This window comes from Macaca nemestrina, chromosome 18, assembly GCF_043159975.1.
Source record: "Macaca nemestrina isolate mMacNem1 chromosome 18, mMacNem.hap1, whole genome shotgun sequence".
In the NCBI taxonomy this organism is placed as follows: domain Eukaryota; kingdom Metazoa; phylum Chordata; class Mammalia; order Primates; family Cercopithecidae; genus Macaca; species Macaca nemestrina.
In genome coordinates, this window is record NC_092142.1 from 67,877,613 (window position 1) to 67,899,560 (window position 21,948).

At 47.4% G+C, this 21,948-nt stretch overlaps 2 protein-coding genes across 2 annotated transcripts in view; both read left to right on the forward strand.

Annotated features, from left to right (window-relative positions):
- The window catches only part of LOC105491370 (cadherin 1), a 98,548-nt gene that overhangs the window by 40,965 nt on the left and 35,635 nt on the right, over positions 1-21,948 (forward strand). The window lies entirely within an intron of this gene.
- LOC139359901 (large ribosomal subunit protein eL34-like) lies at positions 8,280-11,363 on the forward strand. Its single transcript, XM_071084822.1, has one exon. It carries the CDS (start codon positions 10,902-10,904, stop codon positions 11,301-11,303), a length of 402 nt encoding a protein of 133 aa, XP_070940923.1. The 5' UTR covers positions 8,280-10,901; the 3' UTR covers positions 11,304-11,363.

Sequence of the window (21,948 nt, forward strand, 5' to 3'; positions counted from 1 at the left end):
TTTCTCTTCCTGGCTCCCTTGGTGTGTGCCCGCTCATGTCAGAAGGCAGGAAGTTCTCTGGGAATTCACACCAGAGGTTTTGCTATTATTTAAGCAAATTAAGGCCTTTGGGAACAGCCAGGTGGCCTTTCAGGTTTTGCCAGGGCCAAACAGCCCTATCACCTGCCAAGGTGATGAGTCAACTTATTTACAGCGCTCAGAGCCAGTTCCTGAGCTGCTGAAATCCCCAAAGGCCTGGTCTAAATGGGCCTGGTCAGACATCCACACCGCCTGCCTCATCAGCACTTTTAGCCTTCCACCTGCTGTGCGGGCTTGACTGAGATGCCCCAGTGGCTTCTCCTGGGAACAAACCGCTCCCATCTGTAAGCTGCCGCCTTCCTTGGGTAACTTTGCCTCTCTCTGACTCTTTACTCCCTGCACAGAGGGTCAAAGAGGCACATCATCCAGGGAGGCAGGGCTAGGTGGAAGTTAAGGTGATGGGCTTTGGGGTCTGGCAGGCCTGAGTTCAATTCCCAGCTCTGCTGTGTGCTATTGTAGCTGTGTGGTTTGAACAAATCCCTTACCACTGAGTATTGCTTTATTCACCTGTGAAATGGGAGTAACACAGTACCCACCTTCCAGGTCGTTGTGAAGATTGACTGCAATTCTGCCTGGTGCTTCTGATAGGGTCATTAACTGAGGGGTTGGCCGGGCGCGGTGGCTCACACCTGTAATCCCAGCACTTTGGGAGTCCGAGGCAGGTGGATCACGAGGTCAAGAGATCGAGACCATCCTGGCCAATATGGTAAAACCTCGTCTCTACTAAAAATACAAAAATTAGTTGGGCGTGTTGGCGCGTGCCTATAGTCCCAGCTGCTCGGGAGGCTGAGGAGACTCGCTTGAACCCGGGAGGTGGAGGTTGCAGTGAGCCAAGATCGCGCCACTGCACTCCAGCCTGGCGACAGATGAGTGCTGGGGGTGTTGGAGGGAGGCTGGAGAATGAAAGGGAGGCAACTGAGGCCACAATGTCTGGCTGTTTCGAATCCCCCCACCACCAACTCAAACCCTCTGATCTGCAGATAAAGAACTCCAAGACAGTTCTTACTTCTCCCAGAATAAAAGCCCAGCTCTCTCCAGTGAGGCTCCAGCTACATCGGACTTTGTCACTGACTGCCCTTGTGTCACTCGCTGTATTCAACCACCACCCTGGACTGGCTCCCAACCAAGTTGTGTTTGCTTTTCCCTCTGCCTGGAATGTCCTTCCACCAGGGACCATGTGACTCCCTCCCTCCTTCCTTCCCTCCCTTCCAGCGAGTCTCAGGTCTCAGCTAAAACTGCCTTTGCTCTAAGTCACCTTCATTGCCTTTGACATGGCACCCCACTGCCTCCAGCACTCCCTCCTTATTCTTCCTCCCTGTTTATTTTATTATTATTTATTTATTTATTTTGAGACAGAGTCTCCCTTTGTCACTCAGGCTGGAGTGCAATGGCATGATCTTGGCTCACTGCAACCTCTGCCTCCTGGTTTCAAGTGATTCTCCTGCCTCAGCCTCCCAAGTAGCTGGGATTACAGGTGTGTGCCACCACGCCTGGCTAATTTTTGTATTTTTAGTAGAGACGGGGTTTCACCATGTTGGCCAGGCTGATCTTGAACTCCTGATTTCAAGTGATCTACCCATCTCGACCTCAAAGTGCTGGGATTACAGGCGTGAGCCACCATGCCCAGCCCCTGTTTTATTGTTTTCTCTACAGCGTTTACTACCTTATTGTATGTTTTTGGCCAAGGGACCTTGGAGTCAACCCCAGGAGAACAATGCTGAAGAATCAGGAGCGGCTCTCCCATAACTGCACACATCTTCTAAAGCTGGCTAGGACTGCACCTCATTCTCATGATTTCATGCCCACGGTTACCTACAGGGTGTTACCTGAGCAGAGCAAGTGACATGAGGGTAGTTGGTGACAAAGTCAGAAGTAGCTGAGGCCTCACTGTAGAGAGCTGGGCTTTCATTCTGGGAGAAGCGAGTCTCTGGAGGACTCTGCATAGAGCAGTGGCTTATCATGGCCTGACCGAGGTTGTAGCAAGCTCACTGGGGCTATTGTGTAGACAAGAGGCCGTAGCAACCTGGGCCAGAATTGGGAAGATTAAGGAGGCTACTGCAGTGGTCCAGGCGTCCAGAGATGAAACAGAGATGAATTGGGTCTGTGGGAAAAGAAGTGTCGGCTGACAAGCTGTTCTGTCTCTGTGTTCTCCTCTCCCGGCCCCTCTTTGCCCACCCTGTCCCCACTCCTCAGTTGTGCTTTGTATTTTGTCATTCACAGCACTCAAAGCACTCACGCAGGAGGCCTGACATTATTTATCTGGTTTGAGTTGGGGGTGGGGGTATTGGAAACAATTAGACATTGTGGCCTCAGTTGCCTCCCCTTCATTCTCCAACCTCCCCCACACACCCACAGCACTCATTTTAACCCCTCAGTATGTCTTTTCATTTTTCCTTCTTTCTTTTTTAGAGTTAGGGTCTCACTCTGTCATCCAGGCTGGAGTGCAACGGTGTGATCACGGCTCATTGCAGCCTTGACCTCCTGGGCCCAACCAATTAACCCCACCTCAGCCTGCCCAGTAATTGGGACTACAGGAGCATGCCACCACACCTGGCTAATTTTTTCTCTTTTTAGAGATGTGGTCTTGCCATGTTGCCCAGGTTGGTGTCGAACTCCTGAGCTCAAGTGATCCACCCCGCCTTGGCCTCCCAGAGTGTGGGGATTACAGGCATGCACCGCCATGCCCGGCCAATTTTTAAATTTTTTGTAGCGACAGGGGTCTCAGTATGTTGCCCAGTCTGGTCTCAAACTCCTGGACTCAAGTGATCCTCCTGCCTCAGCCTCCCAAAGTGCTGGGATTACAGGCCTGAGCAATCATGCCCAGTCCCCTCTGGATGTCTTTAATCCAGAGATCCCCTTTGGGATCTGAGACGCTTTGAGAGACTGTTGAAGGCCACGGAGCCTCCCACAGGTACCCATATCTTAACCCACAGTTCCAGGGGGCCCACATCTTCCTTGACGCCCTCACTAGCCCAAACCTTGGCTCAAGTCCTAGGTGCTCACTGCTAAAGCCTCAAGGAGGGGTCAGAAAAGCAGAACAGCAGCCCAAGACACTCCTTTCATGGCCACAGAGATGTTTCCAGATGGCCTGAGAAGGGAGTGGTTGGGGTGGGCAGCTGTTGTTCCCCATAGTATCAAACCTTTGATCAAGAGGGGTGGAGAAGGATTGACTTTCTCAAGTTCAGGACTTCCTTCTGGCTCCACAGGCACCCCCTACAGGCAAAGGACCACCACACCCAAAGGCAGGAGTGGCCAATCCTGAGGGCGTGGACGGGGGCCGCAGGGAGGCAGTTCACGCCCTCAGGATTTGACTCTACAGGGAAGGCCCTGGGGATGTTGCCCTGTCCAGGAAGCTGCACATCCACCTTGGGGGCACTAACTGTCCTTAGGGTGACCTCAGAGGCAGTTGCAGAAGTTTCCAGTTCTACAGAAGCCATCTGTGGCAGAACGGGAGCAGCAGCTTACCACATACAAACTCTTCAAATGTTCCCATCAACTGTGACAGGTGGGGGCCACCCTGTAGTTGGAGAGGAAACTAAGACTCAAGCGTTACTGAACTTTCCTGGAGTTAACACAGCTAGTCAGAGGCACAGTTCGCTTTAAAGTCCTCATCTATCTAGACTCCAGGCCTAAGCACTGACCGTTAGTGCTCTATGAAGCAGCACCTGGTGAAGCCACTTGTGCTTTGAGAGGGGCGTTCAGAAGGCTGCAGCCTAGTTCTGTGTAGGGTCAGATTATCTTGTTTTTCTTCTCTCCGCTGGCCCACATCTTACCCTCTGGTGCCATTGTGACCGATCCTTCGCAAAGGAGTCAGCACTAGAAATGTTGACAATGAGTCCGTTTCCTGCCGCTCATCCCACACAGGGCTCCTTCCCATCCCTGCCCCTCCGCCTCTGGACCAGCTCCATGGGTCAGTGTTCCTCTTAGAGCATGACTCTTGGAAAGAAAAACAGCACTTACCATTGAGATCATTAGATTGCAACCCTGAGAATGTACTTATCAAACCACAAATAGAATCAGAGAAGGACTATATGGTCTCCCATATCCTGAGTGTCTCATTTCTGAAAATGCAACTGAAATCTGGTTTTGGAAGCCACATCACATGTTACCCTTTGAGATTATGGTCAACTGAACACCCATCCCTCCTTTGGTTCAACCCTCTCATTAAAGAAAAGAAAAAGGGCCAGGAGTGGTGGCTCACTCTTGGAATCCTAGCACTTTGGGAGGCCGAGGCAGGCAGATATCCTGAGCTCAGGAGTTTGAGACCGGCCTGGGTAACATGGCGAAACCCCGTCTCTACTAAAAATACAAAAATTAGCCGGGCATGGTGGCTCATGCCTGTAATCCCAGCTACTTGGGAGGCTGAGGCACGAGAATCGCTTGAACCCAGGAGGTGGAGGTTGCAGTGAGCTGAGATTGCGCCACTGCACTCCAGCCTGGGTGACACCACCTCGCCCGGCTAGTTTTTTGTATTTTTTAGTAGAGATGGGGTTTCACCGTGTTAGCCAGGATGGTCTCGATCTTCTGACCTCGTGATCCGCTCGTCTCGGCCTCCTAAAGTGCCAGGATTACAGGCTTGAGCCACTGCGCCCGGCCTCCTTCTGAAGATATTCTAAGCCTATTCCCTATCCCATTTAGCTTTGTGCTCTTTAAAGACAGATTCTTCCCATGTTATTACATATACACTTAACTTGATTCTTTTTTAAACAGCTCCCTCATTCATTTTATTTATTTATTTTGAGACAGAGTCTCGCTCTGTCATCCAGGCTGGAGTGCAGTGGCATGATCTGGACTCACTGCAACCCCCACCTCTCGGGTTCAAGCAATTCTCATGCCTCAGCCTCCCTTGTAGCTGGGACTACAGGCACCCACCACCATGCCTGGCTAACTTTTGTATTTTTAGTAGAGATGGGGTTTCACCATGTTGGCCAGGCTGGTCTTGAACTCCTGACCTCAAGCGATCTGCCCAACCGGGCCTCCCAAATTGCTTGGATTTAGGCGTGAGCCACCGTGCCTGGTCCCTCACGGTTTTTAATTTTTGCATCATTTTCCATTGAGTGGATGCCCATCATTGATTTACCCAGCCCTCTGTCAATGATGTGTCTATCTTTTGCCACCGTAAACAAGCTGGTAGTGGCCCTCTGTATATCTGCCCTCATGCAATGTGTGAGTCCCTCTGTGAGATGAAGTCCTAAAATTGGGCTTTGCTGAAAGAAAGGATTTATGCATGTAAAATCTATAAACATGATCAGAATGTTCTCTTAAAAAGCCATACTGGTTCCTGCTTGCCATGATGTCCAAAGTCTTTGAGCCCCACATCTTTGCTGGTACAGTTCTACCTCTGTGCATTACAGATGATAAAATGAACCCGGAAAAAATGCAAGGGGCTTGCCTGAAACTCTCCAGAGAGAAGCCGGTCATCTGACTCTGGTCAACTGGCATCCAGCATTTTTTTTGCTAGACCAGCTGACCATCATCCGCCGGCAGTACCCCTTTCCCTCTCCCATCATGTGTGGGTCATCCTCCTTTCCACCACTCACACGGACCCCTCCCTCTGGTCTCCTGCATCCTGCATTGCTAAGATTCTCAGAGGGGTGCCAGTCCTCTGGGAGTGGTTGCAAAGAGCCTTCTGACTGGTCGACAACTTACTTCCTAAGTCCTCTGAGTGTTTGTAAAAATACAATGTTTCCTCCTGTGGAGTAAATTGTAAGCAGTTCACACGTGATCCCCTACTTTTTTTTTTCTTGATCCTTTGCATGTGTGTGGTTTTTTTTAAACTTTTTTATTATTTCAATAGGTTTTTGGGGAGCAGGTGGTGTTGGTTACGTGAATAAGTTCTTTAGTGGTGATTTCTGAGATTTTGGTGCACCCATCATCGGAGCAGTGTACACTGTACCTGTGTACACTGTGTAGTCTTTTATCCCTCACCCCCTTCCCACCCTTTCCCCTAAAATCCGCAGAGTCCATTGTATCATTTTTATGCCTTTGCATCCTCATAGCTTAGCTCCCACTTATGAGTGAGAACATACAATGTTTGGTTTTCCATTCCTGAGTTACTTCACTTAGAATACTAACCTCCAATTCCATTCTTTTTTTTTTTTTTTTTTTTTTTAACAGCTTCAGTTCCTAGGTCCAGTGTTTCCTGTCTCTAATCCCAGTGACTCAGGAGGGTGAGGCGGGAGGGGGCCGCTCCTACCCTCCTGTTCGGTCATTTTAGCAGATGACTTTCACCCTCATGCCTGTTGCACTGTGATTACAAGAAGGAATTATTTTTAACTTTATGAATAGGTCATATGTTCACATGGGCACCATTGAAAAAAATCAAATAATCTAAAAAGTATACAATGAAAAGTTCTGCTCCCACCCTGTCCCCCTTTGGTCTAATAACGTGCCTCCCCCATACCTAAAATCTCACTTGTTAGTGTCTTTTAAAGTTCTGTATATAACTATAAACAAATATGAACATATATTCTTTGAGACAGAGTCGTGTTCTTTTTTTTTTTTTTTTGAGATGGAGTCTCGCTCTGTCGCCCAGGCTGGAGTACAGTGGCGCGATCTTGTCTCAGTGCAACCTCTGCCTCCCAGGATCAAGCGATTCTCCTGCCTCAGCCTCCCAAGAAGCTGAGACTACAGGCACACACTACCATGCCCAGCTAAGTTTTGTATTTTTAGTAGAAACGGGGTTTTACCATGTTGGCCAGGCTGGTCTCCAACTCCTGACCTCAAGTGATCCACCCACCCCAGCTTCCCAAAGTACTAGGATTATAGGTGTGAGCTACCATGCCTGATCAAGACAGAGTCTTGTTCTGTGGCCCAGGCTGGAATGCAGTTGTGCAGTCATGGCTCACTGCAGACTCAAACTCCTGGGTTCAAGTGATCCTCCTGCCCCAGCCTCCCAAAATGCTGGCATTACAGGCATAAACTTATTTCTTATTCCCTTCTTTTTAGTTACACAAAAGATAGTGCTGCTTTGCACTTGGTTTTATCAGCAAACAATCAGCAAATAATAATAATAAAAAGGTCACATGCATCTGCAAGTGCATGTGACCTGGAGACTTGAAGATCATTGCCCTAGAGAGCATAAAGAGCTTTTTTTTTTTTTTTTTTTTTTTTAATAGGTTCATAGGCCGGGCGCGGTGGCTCAAGCCTGTAATCCCAGCACTTTGGGAGGCCGAGACGGGCGGATCATGAGGTCAGGAGATCGAAACCATCCTGGCTAACACGGTGAAACCCCGTCTCTATTAAGAAATACAAAAAACTAGCCGGGCGAGGTGGCGGGCGCCTGTAGTCCCAGCTACTCGGGAGGCTGAGGCAGGAGAATGGCGTGAACCCGGGAGGCGGAGCTTGCAGTGAGCTGAGATCCAGCCACTGCACTCCAGCCTGGGCGACAGAGCGAGACTCCGTCTCAAAAAAAAAAAAAAAAAAATAGGTTCATAGTATTTCATTGCAAGGAAATTCCATAATTTAATCCTCTATTGATGGCTATTTGGGCTGTTGCCCATGTTTTGCTAGCACAAACAATGCCTTAGTGAATAACCTTTTACATACGTCATTTTTGTGTGCGAGCTTTCCAATTTCACATTGGAAAATGGGAACAGGCCAGGTAAATGGCCCATGGAGCCTTTCTGCAAGAGCAGCAACCAGGAAAATAAAAGGCTGGAGAACCACTGCTGGAACAGGTGCCCCATCTCCTTGTGGTAGCAACAGTACCACAGCATCTTGTGAGTGACCTGTGACTGTCCTCCAGCATATGCCACAGTCGGATTCTGGTACCTATGGGTCACTCTTCTTCATGCTCTTTTCTTTTCTTATTATTTTTGCCTACTTGGAATTCTTTTTTTTTTAAATTTAAGACAGTCTTGCTCTGTTGCCCAGGCTGGAGCGCAGTGGTGCGATATCGGCTCACTGCAACCTCCGCATCCTGGGTTCAAGAGATTCTCCTGCCTCAGCCTCCCGAGTAGCTGAGATTACAGGCGCCCACCACCATGCCCGGCATTTTTGCTTTTTTAGTAGAGACGGAGTTTCACCATGATGACCAGGCTGGTCTTGAACCCCTGACCTCTGGTGATCCACGTGCCTTGGCCTCCCAAAGTGCTGGGATTACAGGGGTGAGCCACTGTGCCTGACCCTACTTGGAATTCTTGAAGTGAGCACCCCAGTCTGAGATCTTTCTGCTGTCTTTTTTTCTTTTTCTTTTTCTTTTTTTTTTTTTTTTTTTGGTATTCAGAAGGCTGCAGCATGGGTTGTAGGCTCCATTTCTCAGGAGACTGAGCAAAGGCACACATATAGTCTGAGCAGTTACCTTTCCAGGCAGTCAGAGTAGATTCAGCAAATGCTCTTGGAAGCAGCTGCCTTTCCCATCAATGCTTATTTGTTCTTGATATTGAAAAATGATGCTAGCATCCATTAAAAGAGAAGAGGCACCCTCTTGTGAGCTCTATTGGACAAGTGAGCACTTGTTGTACAGTCATCTGCAAGTGCATGTGACCTGGAGACTGTGGGAAATGCCTCACTTCGCAGCGTTGGCTTCCAGCTCTTCTCTTGCGCTGTTTGAGTTTTGTTCCAAAGGTCAGAGGCAGAGGGTCCAAGCTTTTCCAGCACAGCCCACATCTGAAAGTAGTGCAAGCCTCATATTCATTCTTTGTAGAAGGTTTCCAGATCTTGTTCTTGAGTTATTGAATGATTCAAAGGTTCTGAATTCCACAACGGCTTCCTGTGTTTTCGCAGCCAGATTCAGCACATTTTGGGGTCGGCCAGTGCTTAGAAAATGTGGCCCTACATTGATGCATGTTTATATCTGGGTTGTGTTTTTTATAGAGAAAAGTCTGTGGTTACTTTTACCCATCCCATATTGCTGTTAACTACCTCTGGAATTTCTCTCCCTCCACAAGCCTAGTACTGAAGAACAGAAGTTTTGGTGCTGGCTGGTTCTGGGGCGCATGTTCCTTCAGAGGCTGACCTGCTTTGTGACCTTGACAAGGCCCTGACCTTGAGCAAATGACTTAAACCTTTCGCCTCCGTTGCTCATCAGCATTAAGGGGGTTAAAAACCCTACCTGCCTCACAGCAACATAGGAGTCAATGTAAAGTGCACAGTTCCCACACGTAATGACTGTCATCGTGAATATTTACTCTCAAAAAGATTTTTTGCTTTTAGTTTTTGGTTGTTGATTTTTTTTTTAATAGAGATGGGATCCTACTAGGTTGCCCAGGCTGGTCTCAAACTCCTGGCCTCAAGTGATCCTCCCACCTCAGCCTCCCAAAGTGCTGGGATTATAGGCGTGAACCACTATGCCCAGCCTATAACTATTGTTTATTTATTTATTTTTTTGGAGACAGAGTCTTGCTTTGTCGTCCAGGCTGGAGTGCAATGGTGCAATCTCAGCTTACTGCAATCTCTGCCTCCTGGGTTCAAGCAATTCTCCTGCCTCAGCATCCTGAATAACTGGGATTATAGGCATGTGCCACCATGCCCGGCTAATTTTTTGTATTTTTAGTAGAGACGAGGTTTCACCATGTTGGCCAGGCCTGTCTTAAACTCCTGGCCTCAAGTGATTCGCCCGCCTTGGCCTCCCAAAGTGCTGGGATTATAGGTGTGAGCCACTACACTCAGCCTACTGTTAATTAAGAATTGTTTATGGCTTCTCTTCTCTGCACTTTTTCATAACCTTGGCATTTTTGGGTGCCTGGATTGTTTCATTTTTGAACCATAGGACTTTGACTCATGGGGTATTCCCCAAGAGACCCTAATAGCTATATATTTCTTACTGGTTCATTGAGATTTAATTTACATATCACACAATTTACCCACTGTAAGTGTACAGTTAGATAATTTTTATAAATATACACAGCTGTTCAGCTGTCACCACAATCCAGTTTTAGAATACTTCCCAAGTTCCCGTGGGCCTATTGGTAGTTAAGCCTAGCTCCGCTCCAGACAACCATTGATCTGCTTTTTGTCTATAGTTTTCTAGATTTTTCATATGAACTGTGTATGTTGGTGAATAGCTTCTTTCACTCAGTGTAATGCTTTTAAGGTTCATCTATGCTACTGCGTTTTGCGGTGTTTGATCTTTTTTATTGCTGAGTAACTATACCATATTTTACCCATCCTAATCACTTTATAGGTTGACTATATATAACTATAAGTTGTTTTTTTAAATGGGTAAATGTGAAATAAGAAGAAAGTTGGGGCTGGGCGCGGTGGCTCACGCCTGTAATCTCAACATTTTGGGAGTCTGAGATGGGTGGATCACAAGGTCAGGAGTTCAAGACCAGCCTGGCCAACATGGAGAAACCCCGTCTCTACTAAAAAAACAAAAAAATTAGCCGAGTATGGTGGTGTGCACCTGTAATCCCAGCTACTTGGGAGGTGGAGGCAGGAGAATCACTTGAACCCAGGAGGCAGAGGTTGCAGTGAGCTGAGATCATGCCACTCCACTCCAGCCTGGGTGGCAGAGCAAGACTCTGTCTCAAAAAATGAATGAATGGATAAAAGAAAAGAAAATTGGACAGGAGGATCCGTTCTCACTTTGTCACCCAAACTGGAGTGCAGTGGCACAAAAATGACTCACTGCAGCCTCTATGTCCCCAGCTCAAGTGATCCTCCCACCTAAGCCCCCCCAGGTAATGGGGACTACAGGTGCATGCCACCATGCCCAGCTAATTTTTTTGTATTATTTGTAGAGATGGGCTTTCCCCATGTTGCCCAGGCTGGTCTTGACTGGACCTGGACTCAAGTGATCCGCCCACTTCAGCCTCCCCAAAGTGCTGGGATTACAGGCATGAGCCACCGCATCTGGCCAGGTGTTTAAAAATAGAATAATGCGATTTTTCTTCATCTTCCGGGGACGTTGTCTGCAGGCACTCAGAATGGTCCAGCGTTTGACATACCGACGTAGGCTTTCCTACAATACAGCCTCTAACAAAACTAGGCTGTCCCAAACCCCTGGTAATAGAATTGTTTACCTTTATACCAAGAAGGTTGGGAAAGCACCAAAATCTGCATGTGGTGTGTGCCCAGGCAGACTTCGAGGGGTTCATGCTGTAAGACCTAAAGTTCTTATGAGATTGTCCAAAACAAAGAAACATGTCAGCAGGGCCTATGGTGGTTCCATGTGTGCTAAATGTGTTCGTGACAGGATCAAGCGTGCTTTCCTTATCAAGGAGCAGAAAATCGTTGTGAAAGTGTTGAAGGCACAAACACAGAGTCAGAAAGCTAAATAAAAAAGATGCAACTTTTTTGAGTAATAAAAATGAAAAGACTTGCTGTAAAAAAAAAAAAAAAAAAAAAAAAAGAATAATGCCCAGAACCTAATTTTGGAGAAACAGGATGTAAAGGGATGCAGGAGAAGGGAGGAAATGAATTAGGAAAGGGGTGTAGACCAGGATCTGAAGGACACATAGCAGGTGTTAGCAGTGATCTCTCTGCACAGATGGGCTTGTGAATACTTTGTGTGATTGGCTCATCCTTTTTTTTTTTTTTGGTAACAGCTTTACTGAAACATAATCCACATAGCATACATTACACCATTTAAAGTGTAGAATTTAACAGTTTCCCTTATAGTCACAGACGTAAGCAAGCATCACCACAATCAATTTTGTAACATTTTCATCACCTCCAGAAGAAATCCCTCACTCCTTAGTTGCTACTGCCCCAGCCCTGGACATCTGGATTCAGTTAGTCTGAGGCGGGGCCCTGGCTGAGTATTTTTAAAAAGTGCCCCAGGAGGCTGGGCCTGGTGGCTCATGGCTGTAATCCCAGCACTTGGGGAGGCTGGAGGTTGGGAGTTCGAGACCAGCCTGACCAACATGGAGAAACCCTGTCTCTAGTAAAAATACAAAATTAGCTGGGTGTGGTGGGGCACGCCTGTAATCCCAGCTACTCAGGAGGCTGAGGCAGGAGAATCATTTGAACCCGGGAGGCAGAGTTGCCGTGAGCTGAGATTATGCCGCTGTACTCCAGCCTGGACAACAAGAGCAAAACTCCGTCTCAAAAAAAACAAAAACAAACAACAACAACAACAAAAACCAGGAAAGTCTCTGTGCAGCACGTTAGCCCCTGGACGGAAATGACGTTAGGAGGCATTTTGGTGCACGCTTTATTTCACCAGTGGGAATCTAAGCCTTACTACTGTCTGTGAGGGCCCAAGACTTGTTCTCCCACATCTCAGTCCTGTCAGCTGCCCTTTCCTGCACGGGACAGCACGGGGGGGATTTAGCAGCTTTGGAATTCAGTACATGGGGCCTCCCTTGCCTGGGGGAATCCAACAGAAAGAAAAAGGAGGAAGAAACTGACGATTTTCTTTCTACTCATTAAGCAAACAGTTCCTAGAGTTGCGCACCCTGACCACAGGAATGTTCCTGGGTTGTAGTCCATGAAAATGATCAGTTATGGCCTCTGTTTTGGCAGACAGGCTGTGTGTTACGCATGCAGCCACAACTGGGACAAGAAAGCCCCTCCAATTTGCTGTGGAACCCAGAGGGCCTCCCCATTCTCCTTACTCTTTTTGAGGAAATCAAACACATTTCCCTCCCTAAGACAGGTGGGGAAGCAGTCGCCCTCCAGCCTCCACCTCTGCAGGAGGCCTAATGTCGCTGCCAGCTCCTTGCTAGAATGGAGATGAGTTGTTTCTCTCCCCTCTTCTTTAAAACGAATTGAGATGAGATTCCTTGCCAGTTGGTGTTGACTCTGGAAGATTGAAACCAAGCAGTTGGTTTTGACTTGAGCAGAGAAGCAACCCCAGCTTCTCCAGTCGAGGCACCAGATCCCAATCCAGGCAGGAATATTGAGATGAAACTGGGTGGGGTTGTTAATCAGTGGGCACACTGGCTGTTTCTGTACTTTCTGGGAGAGGCCTGGAAAGAGAAATGATTTAAAACTAAGTTCTCTTCTGGCCTTGTTGTCAAGAAGGGCATGGGGCATGGGGAGGCAATCTGGCCCTCAGGAACAAGAGCTAAGCTTTCTCATAGGCCTGTGCTAAAATCATGTTAATTCCACTTGAATGTTGGCCCTGGGTGGGCAGGAGTGGTTATCTGTTGTGCTTGTGGCTGGATCTTCAGTACTACAACAGGCTGCCCCCCATGCAGCAGGCATGCACACAGTAGGTGTGCAGGCTTTGAGTAGACCTTGGAACTGTTCCCCCCCACACTGCTGCCTGCTGTCTCCCTTATGTTAGCACACAGCTTGACACTGGGGCAGTCTCTTTCACTTCCCTTTATTCCTTCATATGCCCTAATATTCCCTAATGTCCTTTATTTAGTAAGTTGTCCTGCCTCTCGCATAAAGCCCTTGGAAATTCCTTACCTGCTTATATTTATCTATTACACTTTTCATTCCTGATACTTTTTTTCTTTTTCTTTTTTTCTTTTTGGAGCTAGCATCTCAATCTGTCGCCCAGGCTGGAGTCCAGTGGCACAGTCACAGATCACTGCAGCCTCGACCTCCTGGGCTCAGGTTTTCCTCCTGCCTCAGCCTCCTAAGTAGCTGGGACTACAGACACGTACCACCACACCAAGTTAATTTTTAATTTGTTGTAGAGAGGGGGTCTTGCTGTGTTGCTCAGGCTAGTCTCAAATTCCTGGGCTCAAGTGATCCCCTCACCTTGTCCTCCCAAAGTGCTGAGATTACAGGCATGAGCTACCATGATTACTTATTGATTTATTTGTTAATGATCTCTTTGACATTGAAATGAAAGCCCCATGAGGTCAGGGACTTTGCTTTGTCCATTGCTGTATTTCTCAGGCCTTAGGATGATGCTTCACAAAGAGAGGAAGGGCGGCTCGCTAAAGATGTACTGAAGGAAGAATCCTTGAAGCAATCCCTCAAAGGAGGTGGGGACGTCTGCCTTTTATATTTTGTTTGTTTATTTTTTTGAGATGGAGTCTCTCTCTGTTGCCCATGCTGGAGTGCAGTGGTGTGATCTCAGCTCACTGCAACCTCCACCTCCCACATTCAAGCGATTCTCCTGCCTCAGTCTCCCAAGTAGCTGGGACTACAGGTGCACGCCACCACGCCTGGCTAATTTTTTGTATTTTTAATAGAGACAAGGTTTCGCCATTTCGCCAGGCTGGTCTCAAACTCCTGACCTCAAGTGATCCGCCTGCATCGGCCTCCCAAAGTGCTGGGATTACAGGCGTGAGCCATCGCACCTGGTTGTCTGCCTTTTATAGAATGGGGGACCTGATGCTTGAAGGAGGTTAAAATAATTTGCCTATGGTGGCACCTATGAAGCAACACTGGGATTTGAACCCACCTTAGTCTGATGCCATTCACACAAATGTAAAAATATAAACACTGACTTTTTTTTCTTTTTTTTTTTTTGAGATTGAATCTCACTGTGTCACCCAGGCTGGAGTGCAATGGCATGATCCTGGCTTGCTGCAATCTCTGTCTCCCAGATTCAATAATTTTCCTGCCTCAGCCTCCTGAGTAGCTAGGGTTACAGGCGCCCACCACCATGCCCAGCTAATTTTTGAATTTTTATAGAGATTAGGTTTCACCATGTTGATCAGGCTGGTCTCAAACTCCTGACTTCAGGTGATCCACCTGCCTCGGCCTCCCAAAGTGCAGTGATTACAGGCATGAGCCACCATACCCAGCCTAAACACTGACTTCTTTTATTTTTTTTGAGATGGAGTCTTGCTCTGTCGCCCAGGCTGGAGGGCAGTGGCGCAATCTCAACTCACTTCAACTTCCACCTCCTGGGTTCAAGCAATTCTCCCGCCTCAGCCTCCCGAGTAGCTGGGATTACAGGCATGCACCACCACGCCCAGCTAATTTTTGTATTTTTAGTAGAGATGGAGTTTCACCATATTGGCCAGGCTGGTCTTGAACTCCTGACCTCAAGTGATCCACCCACCTCAGCCTCCCAAAGTGGTGGGATTACAGGCGTGAGTCAGCACGCCTGGCGACACTGACTTTTAATCAATTCCAGAAGCGCCATTCATGACCCTTCCCCGCCGGGCTGGTTCCGATCAACACCCATGGTGTTTGCCGACAGAGAAGGAAACAGCATTTGTCCAAGCAGAACCATGGTTGGGAAATCAAAAAGACACCAGTTGCCAGTGTGACCAAGTCGCTTGAGTCATCTTAAACAAAGGGAAAAAGTCAAGGGCGATGGCTTACACCTTTAGCCTTGTTTCTCCCCCTTCACAAAGTAAAGGGTAAAGGGTCCTGGGCTAATTTTTCCTTATCTTCAATGTAACTGTTTCCTCTCTCCACCCCTGTCTGCTTTGATGGGGACAGAAGCCAAGGGGACTTTGCTCCCTGCTTCCCATCCAGGCAGCGCTCATTGTTGACATCTGTTTTCAGGGTGTAGCTCAGTGAAGACAGAGACGATATATAATTTGTTCTGGGCACATATGTTTGGGGGACGTTAGAAGGGACTTGATAAGCTTCATGCAAATTAACTTCCAATCCCTGGGAACCCGTAGGGGTTGCCTGTCAACAGGGGTGCAGGAGTCTCAGCTGCCGCCCTGAGAGCACATTGCATGGATGTTGTGGGCACGTTAAGAGGCATGGTTGTGCAATGTGATACTCCAACCTGCTTATCTTCCCTGGAAAAACGTTGCTGTTGACGTTGGCAGTTTAGAGGAACTTTGACTTATTTCAGCTTATGCAAAGTGGTAACATACAGCGAGACCTTTTTGAAACTGAAGTATAGCACTTCCTCCTCTGTGTGGCTGGTGGAATATCCTTAGGTTTCTCTGAGGCCTGGAACTGGATTTCCAAGGCTCAGTTTTCATCCAAGAAGAGAGGGAGTGTGTATAATGATGCTTTTGCTGTTATTCTCATTCAAGTTACTCTCCAACTGCCCTATTCTTTTGTGAGAAGTAACTTCTTAGTATCCATTCAGCCAGCAGACTTGTGAATGGCTCATCAGTACTAACAGACAGGCTGCCTGGTGAGTCCTGGCGGCTAAGTAGTATCAGACCACAGCTTCCATCACTTCATAGCTATGGAACTTGGTTAAGTTCATCTCTGTTTCCCCATTTATAAGAAAGGGATGCAGCCAGGCGCGGTGGCTCACGCCTGTAATCCCAGTACTCTGGGAGACTGAGGTGGGTGGATCACAATGTCAGAAGATGGAGACCATCCTGGCTAACACGGTGAAACCCCGTCTCTACTAAAAATAAAAAATAATGTAGCCGGGCGTGGTGGCGGGTACCTGTAGTCCCAGCTACTCTGGAGGTTGAGGCAGAATGGCGTGAACTTGGGAGGCGGAGCTTGTAGTGAGCCGAGATCACCCCACTGCTCCAGCCTGGGCAACAGAGCGAGACTCTGTCTCAAAAAAAAAAAAAAAAAAAAGGGATGCTGGCCAGGCACAGTGGCTCACGCCTATAATCCCACCACTTGGGGAAGCCAAGATGGATGGATCGCTCAAGGCCAGGAGTTTAGGACCAGCCTGACCAAGATGGTGAAACCTCGTCTCTAGTGAAAAAATACAAAATTAGCTGGGCGGGATGGCGCACGCCTGTAATCCCAGCTACTTGGGAGGCTGAGGAAGGAGAATCCCTTGAACCCAGGAGGCAGGAGGCTGAGGCAGGAGAATCCCTTGAACCCGAGAGGCAGAAGTTGCAGTGAACTGAGATTGCACCACTGCACTCCAGTGTGGGCAACAGAGCAAGACTCTGTCTCAAAAAATAAAAAAAGATGGGGGAATGCTAAAATCCCTACCACACAGGACTGCTTTATCTAATAATAAGGATATATACTGTTGTTGTTGTCCATAGTTTTGTTTTTGTTTTTGTTTTTTGATACAAGGTCTCACTCTGTTGCCCAGGCTGAGTGCAGTGCTACCATCACAGCTCACTGCAGCCTCGACCTCCTGGGCTCAAGCAATCCTCTTGTCTCAGCCTCCCGAGTAACTGGGACTACAGGCACACACCACTGCTCCCAGCTAATTTTTTGACTTTTTGAGTTTTTTATAGAGACACGGTCTTGCTCTCTTGCCCAGGGTGGTCTCAAACTCCTGGACACAAGCAATCCTCTTGCCTCTGCCTCCCAAAGTGTTGGGTTACAGGCATGAGCCACCACACCCGGCCTTGTGCATAATTCTTAGTAGCAAATGGACACACACCATTAGAGACTTATCAAGTGAGAGTCTTCTTGGTGGAACTTGAATGTCCTTTTCAACATGCCCCTAGTGTGGACAAACTGGAGGCCTGATTGTTCGTTCCTTTGCAGTTTTATTTTTAAAAATTCGTTATTTTAATTTTTATTACTATAATTTTAGAGATGGGGTCTTGCTTTGTCACCTAGGATGGAGTGTGGTGGTACAGTCGTGGCACACTGCAGCCTCCAACTTCTGGGCTCAAGCAACCTTTCTGCCTCAGCCTCCCTAAGATCCGGGACTACGCGTGCACCAACATGCCGGGCTAACTTTTTAGATTTTCTGTTTTTGGTAGAAAATGAGGCTTCGCTATGTTGCTTATGCTAGTCTTGCATTTGTAAACATAGAATTACATTTTCTGCTGAGCATGAGTGCTCAATAAACCTGTAATGTTTACTGATTTCATGAACACTCATTAAAAGAACACATACCAGAATCCCCAGTGTCATCTAAGAAAATAGCCTGGAAGGAAATCTTATAGGCAGCAGTATCTGTGGCGATGGAGTTAGAAACACTGTCTCTAACCAGCAAAAAGAAAAATGCCTGACTAGCTGAATGAGGCTGTCTTCCCAGGATTCCTTTCTTCCATCAAGTTAGATTTCATTTTTTTTTTTTTTAATTTTAAGAGATGGGGTCTCACTATGTTGCCCAGGCTAGTCTCAAACTCCTGGGCTCAAGTGATCCCCCGCCTTGGCCTTGCAAAATACTGAGATTACAGGTGTGAGCCACCACGCCTGGCTAGTTCTCTGATTTTTTTTTTTTTTGAGATAGAGTCTTGCTCTGTCGCCTATACTGGAGTGCAGTGGTGCAATCTTGGCTCACTGCAACCTCTGCCTCCTGTGTTCGAGCAATTCTGTCCCAGCCTCCTGAGTAGCTGGGATTACAGGCGACTGCCACAACTCCTGGCTAATTTTTCATATTTTTAGTAAAGACAGGCTTTCACCAGGTTGACCAGGCTGGAACTCCTGACCTCGGGTGATCCACCTGCCTTGGCCTCCCAAAGTGCTGGGATTATAGGCATGAGCCACCACACCCAGCCAGTTCTCTGATCTTGTCCTCCAGTTTTTGTGCATAACTGAGGCGGAGCTCTCAAGTTCAAATGGTCTTTGAATAAAGCTAAATGCAGGCCGGGTGCGATAGCTCACGCCTGTAATCCCAGCATTTTGGGAGGCCGAGGTGGGTGGGTGGATCACGAGGTCAGGAGTTCAAGGTCATCCTGACCAACATAGTGAAACCCCGTCTCTACTAAAAATACAAAAAGTTAGCCGGGCGTGGTGGCGGGTGCCTGTAATTCCAGCTACTCAGGAGGCTGAGGCAGGAGAATGGCTTGAACCTGGGAGGCGGAGGTTGCATTGAGTTGAGATCCTGCCATTGCACTCCAACCTGGGCGATGGTGCGAGATTCTGTCTTTAAAAAAAAAAATTGCTAAATGCAGTATTCTTTGGTGTTTGCTGTGGGAAAGAGGGAGGCAGTCCATAATGTGCCCTTTGTGTGCAGCGTGGGCAAAACACTGCTTCCAACTAGTTGTGTCTAAGACACTGGGTTATTCCACTGGTTACCAAATAACTCCACTATGGTTTGCTGCCTTTCATAGCAGGCCCCTGCCCTTAAAGCCCAACATCTTCTGAAAATAATATAGAGGCTTTTGAGACTATCTTGTTTCTACCTACTCACATTCCAGTTATGGGACCCAGGCGGGCGTGGGAGAAGAAACGGGATCGCCAAAGTGGGACTGTTCCGTGTGGCATGATGGCAATTCCAAGCAAGGAATGTTGCTGAGTGCTCAGAGCCTGCCCCGGGACCAAAAGCTTTTCATGAACTTGGGTTTCTTTTGTATTTGAACATCAGTCATGTCTCTTGGGGTCCTCTCTTGAAAGCTACTTTTGCCCAGTAGGCTAGAAAGTGGGGCACTATAGGTTTAATAACAGCATGCAGGGGTCACAGGGTGTTAAAAACACTTTTTAAAAGACATTCTTACTAGTTTTTGTCGTTAAAAAAAAAAAAGAAAAAAAAGGAATTCATTCTAATTGTAACAGGCAATGTAGTACAAGGATATATAAGGAAAATATGTTGTTGTTGTTTTTAAACTGTCTCCTGGCCAGGCACAATACTTGTATCTGTAATCCCAGCACTTTGGGAGGCCGAGATCGGTGGATTGCTTGAGGCCAGGAGTTCAAGACCAGCCTGGGCAACATGGCAAAACCCCATCTAGTCTTGTAAACATAAAATTACATTTTCTGCTGAAATACAAAAAATACAAAAATTAGCTGGGTGTGGCAGTGCATGCTTAAAATAGAGCATGGCACACTGATATTCTACGAATGCTTAAAATACTAATAAAATAGGCCAAGCATGGTGGCTCCTGCCTATAATCCCAGAATTCTGGGAGGCTGAGGCAGGCAGATCACCTGAGACCAGAAGTTCAAGACCAGACTGGGCATCATAGCGAGACCCTGTCCCTGCAAACAATAATTAAAAATTAGCTGCAGTGGTGTACACCTGTAGTCTCAGCTACTCTGAAGGTTAGGTGGGAGGATGGTTTGAACCCAGGAAGCTGAGACTGCGGTGAGCCAGTGTTTGTGCCACTGCACTTTAGCCTGGGTGACACAGTAAAACCCTTTCTCAAAAAATTAAAATGAGGCTGGGTGCAGTGATTCACTTCTGTAATCCCAGCACTTTGGGAGGCCAAAGTGGGAAGATTGCTTGAGCCCAGCAGTTTGAGACCAGCCTGGGCAACATAGTCAGACCCCATCTCTACAAAAATAAAATTAGCCAGGCATGGTGGCATGTACCTGTAGCCCCAGCTACTCAGGAGGCTGAAGCAGGAGGATTGCTTGAGCCCAGAAAGCCAAGGCTGCAGTGAGCAGTGTTTGCACCACTGCATTCCATCCTGGGTGACAGAGACCTGTCTCAAAAAGCACACAAATAAAATATGAATAAAATAGTTGACAAAAGCTAGTTGAAGCTTAGTTGAGGCTGCAGTTTTTGATGATGGCGATGATATTATTGTGGTGAAAAGACTTTCCCAGCCGGGCGCAGTGGCTCACACCTATAATCCCAGCACTTTGGGAGGCTGAGGCGGGTGGATCACTTGAGGTCAGGAGTTTGAGACTAGGCTGTCCAACATGGTGAAACCTTGTCTCTACTAAAACTACAAAAGTTAGCTGGGTTGCCAGGCACGGTGGCTCACACCTGTAATCCCAGCACTTTGGGAGGCCAAGGCAGGCAGATCACGAGGTCAGGAGATCAAGACCATCCTGGTGAACACAGTGAAACCCCGTCTCTACTAAAAATACAAAAAGCCGGGTGTGGTGGCGGGCACCTGTAGTCCCAGCTGCTCGGGAGGCTGAGGCAGGAGAATGGCGTGAGCCCAGGAGGCGGAGGTTGCAGTGAGCTGATATCGCGCCACTGTACTCCAGCCTAGGCAACAGAACGAGACTCCGTCTCAAAAAAAAAAAAAAAAAAAAAAAGCTGGGCATGGTGGTGGGCACCTGTAATCCCAGCTACTCAGGAGGCTGAAGCAGGAGAATTGCTTGAACCTGGGAGGCAGAGGTTGCAGTGAGCTGAGATTGCATCATTGCACTCCAGCCTGGGTGACAGAGTGAGACTCCGTCTCAAAAAAAAAAAAAAAAAGACTTTCCCACATAGAGATGGCCAGTAGTGGGGTCTGAGCTTTTTTTTATTGGGATTTGGTTTTTACACCAAGTGACCAAATAAGTTTATGAAAGGTGGGCATGCTGGGTTAAAGAATACTTAGACCCTTGTTAGCTTTATTTTTGTTAGCTTTTTTTATGGGCATGTCGAAATATACCCAGTCCCCATGTACTGATCCTCTAGTTTCAACATTTTGCCATTCTTCTTTCCTCCCACTTGTGGGGCTCAGAGACAGCCCAGCCCTTGCCAGGGTGACAATGAGCTTCCCAGAGCCTTCCTGGAGCTGGAGAACCTTTCAGTCTTTCCTATAATTTCCTATAATCAGCCCAGGGGATCAGCTTGTGTGGGGAGATAATGAGTCTTATGAACACCTGGAATTCAGGTTGGGGCTCCCCATCATACTGTCACTTCTCAAAGGGTAGGGCTTAACCACCATTCAGATGAGGTGCCCCAAAGCAGGTTAAGTGCCTTGGATCAAGTTATTTGCAAAACCATTTTCATTTTTTCAGGCCGCCACCCTTGGCAAGTCCAATCATGCTTGTCTCAGCTTTCACTGCCTGGATTTGGGAAGGCTGGAGAAAGGAATTCAGTGCAGCCCCCATTCCCTGTTTACATGACAAGCCCCTAAAAATGACCCAGTTGCCCCATTACTTCTGCTGGGGATTGGGGAGGGCTCTTTGAGGAGCATCTGGTTTTGCTAGTTTGAAAAGAAATTTCTATTTTAGACTTAAAAGGATGGTATCTGCCCATCCTTTAAGGACTTGGCATTTCTTCTTGATGCTTTCATCATCTTATGGCTCAGCTGTTCAGTTAACAAATACTTGTCTACCCAAATACACAACAATAATAGTCATCTCTTCTATTTGCATTGCTTTTTAACTTAGAAAATGCCATCCCATTCACTGTCTTGGTCTTCACAAAATCCTAAAGAGGTAGGCTCAAACAGTGGCGATAACCTTTATGTTATAGTAGAGAAAGCCAAGGCCCATAGAGGTTTAGCCATTTGCTAAGGCCACCCAGCAAGAACATGGCAGAATCTGGGTTTATAATCCCATCGCAGACACTGGATCCAGCCCTTCCTTACCTCTGTCTTACCATCATTT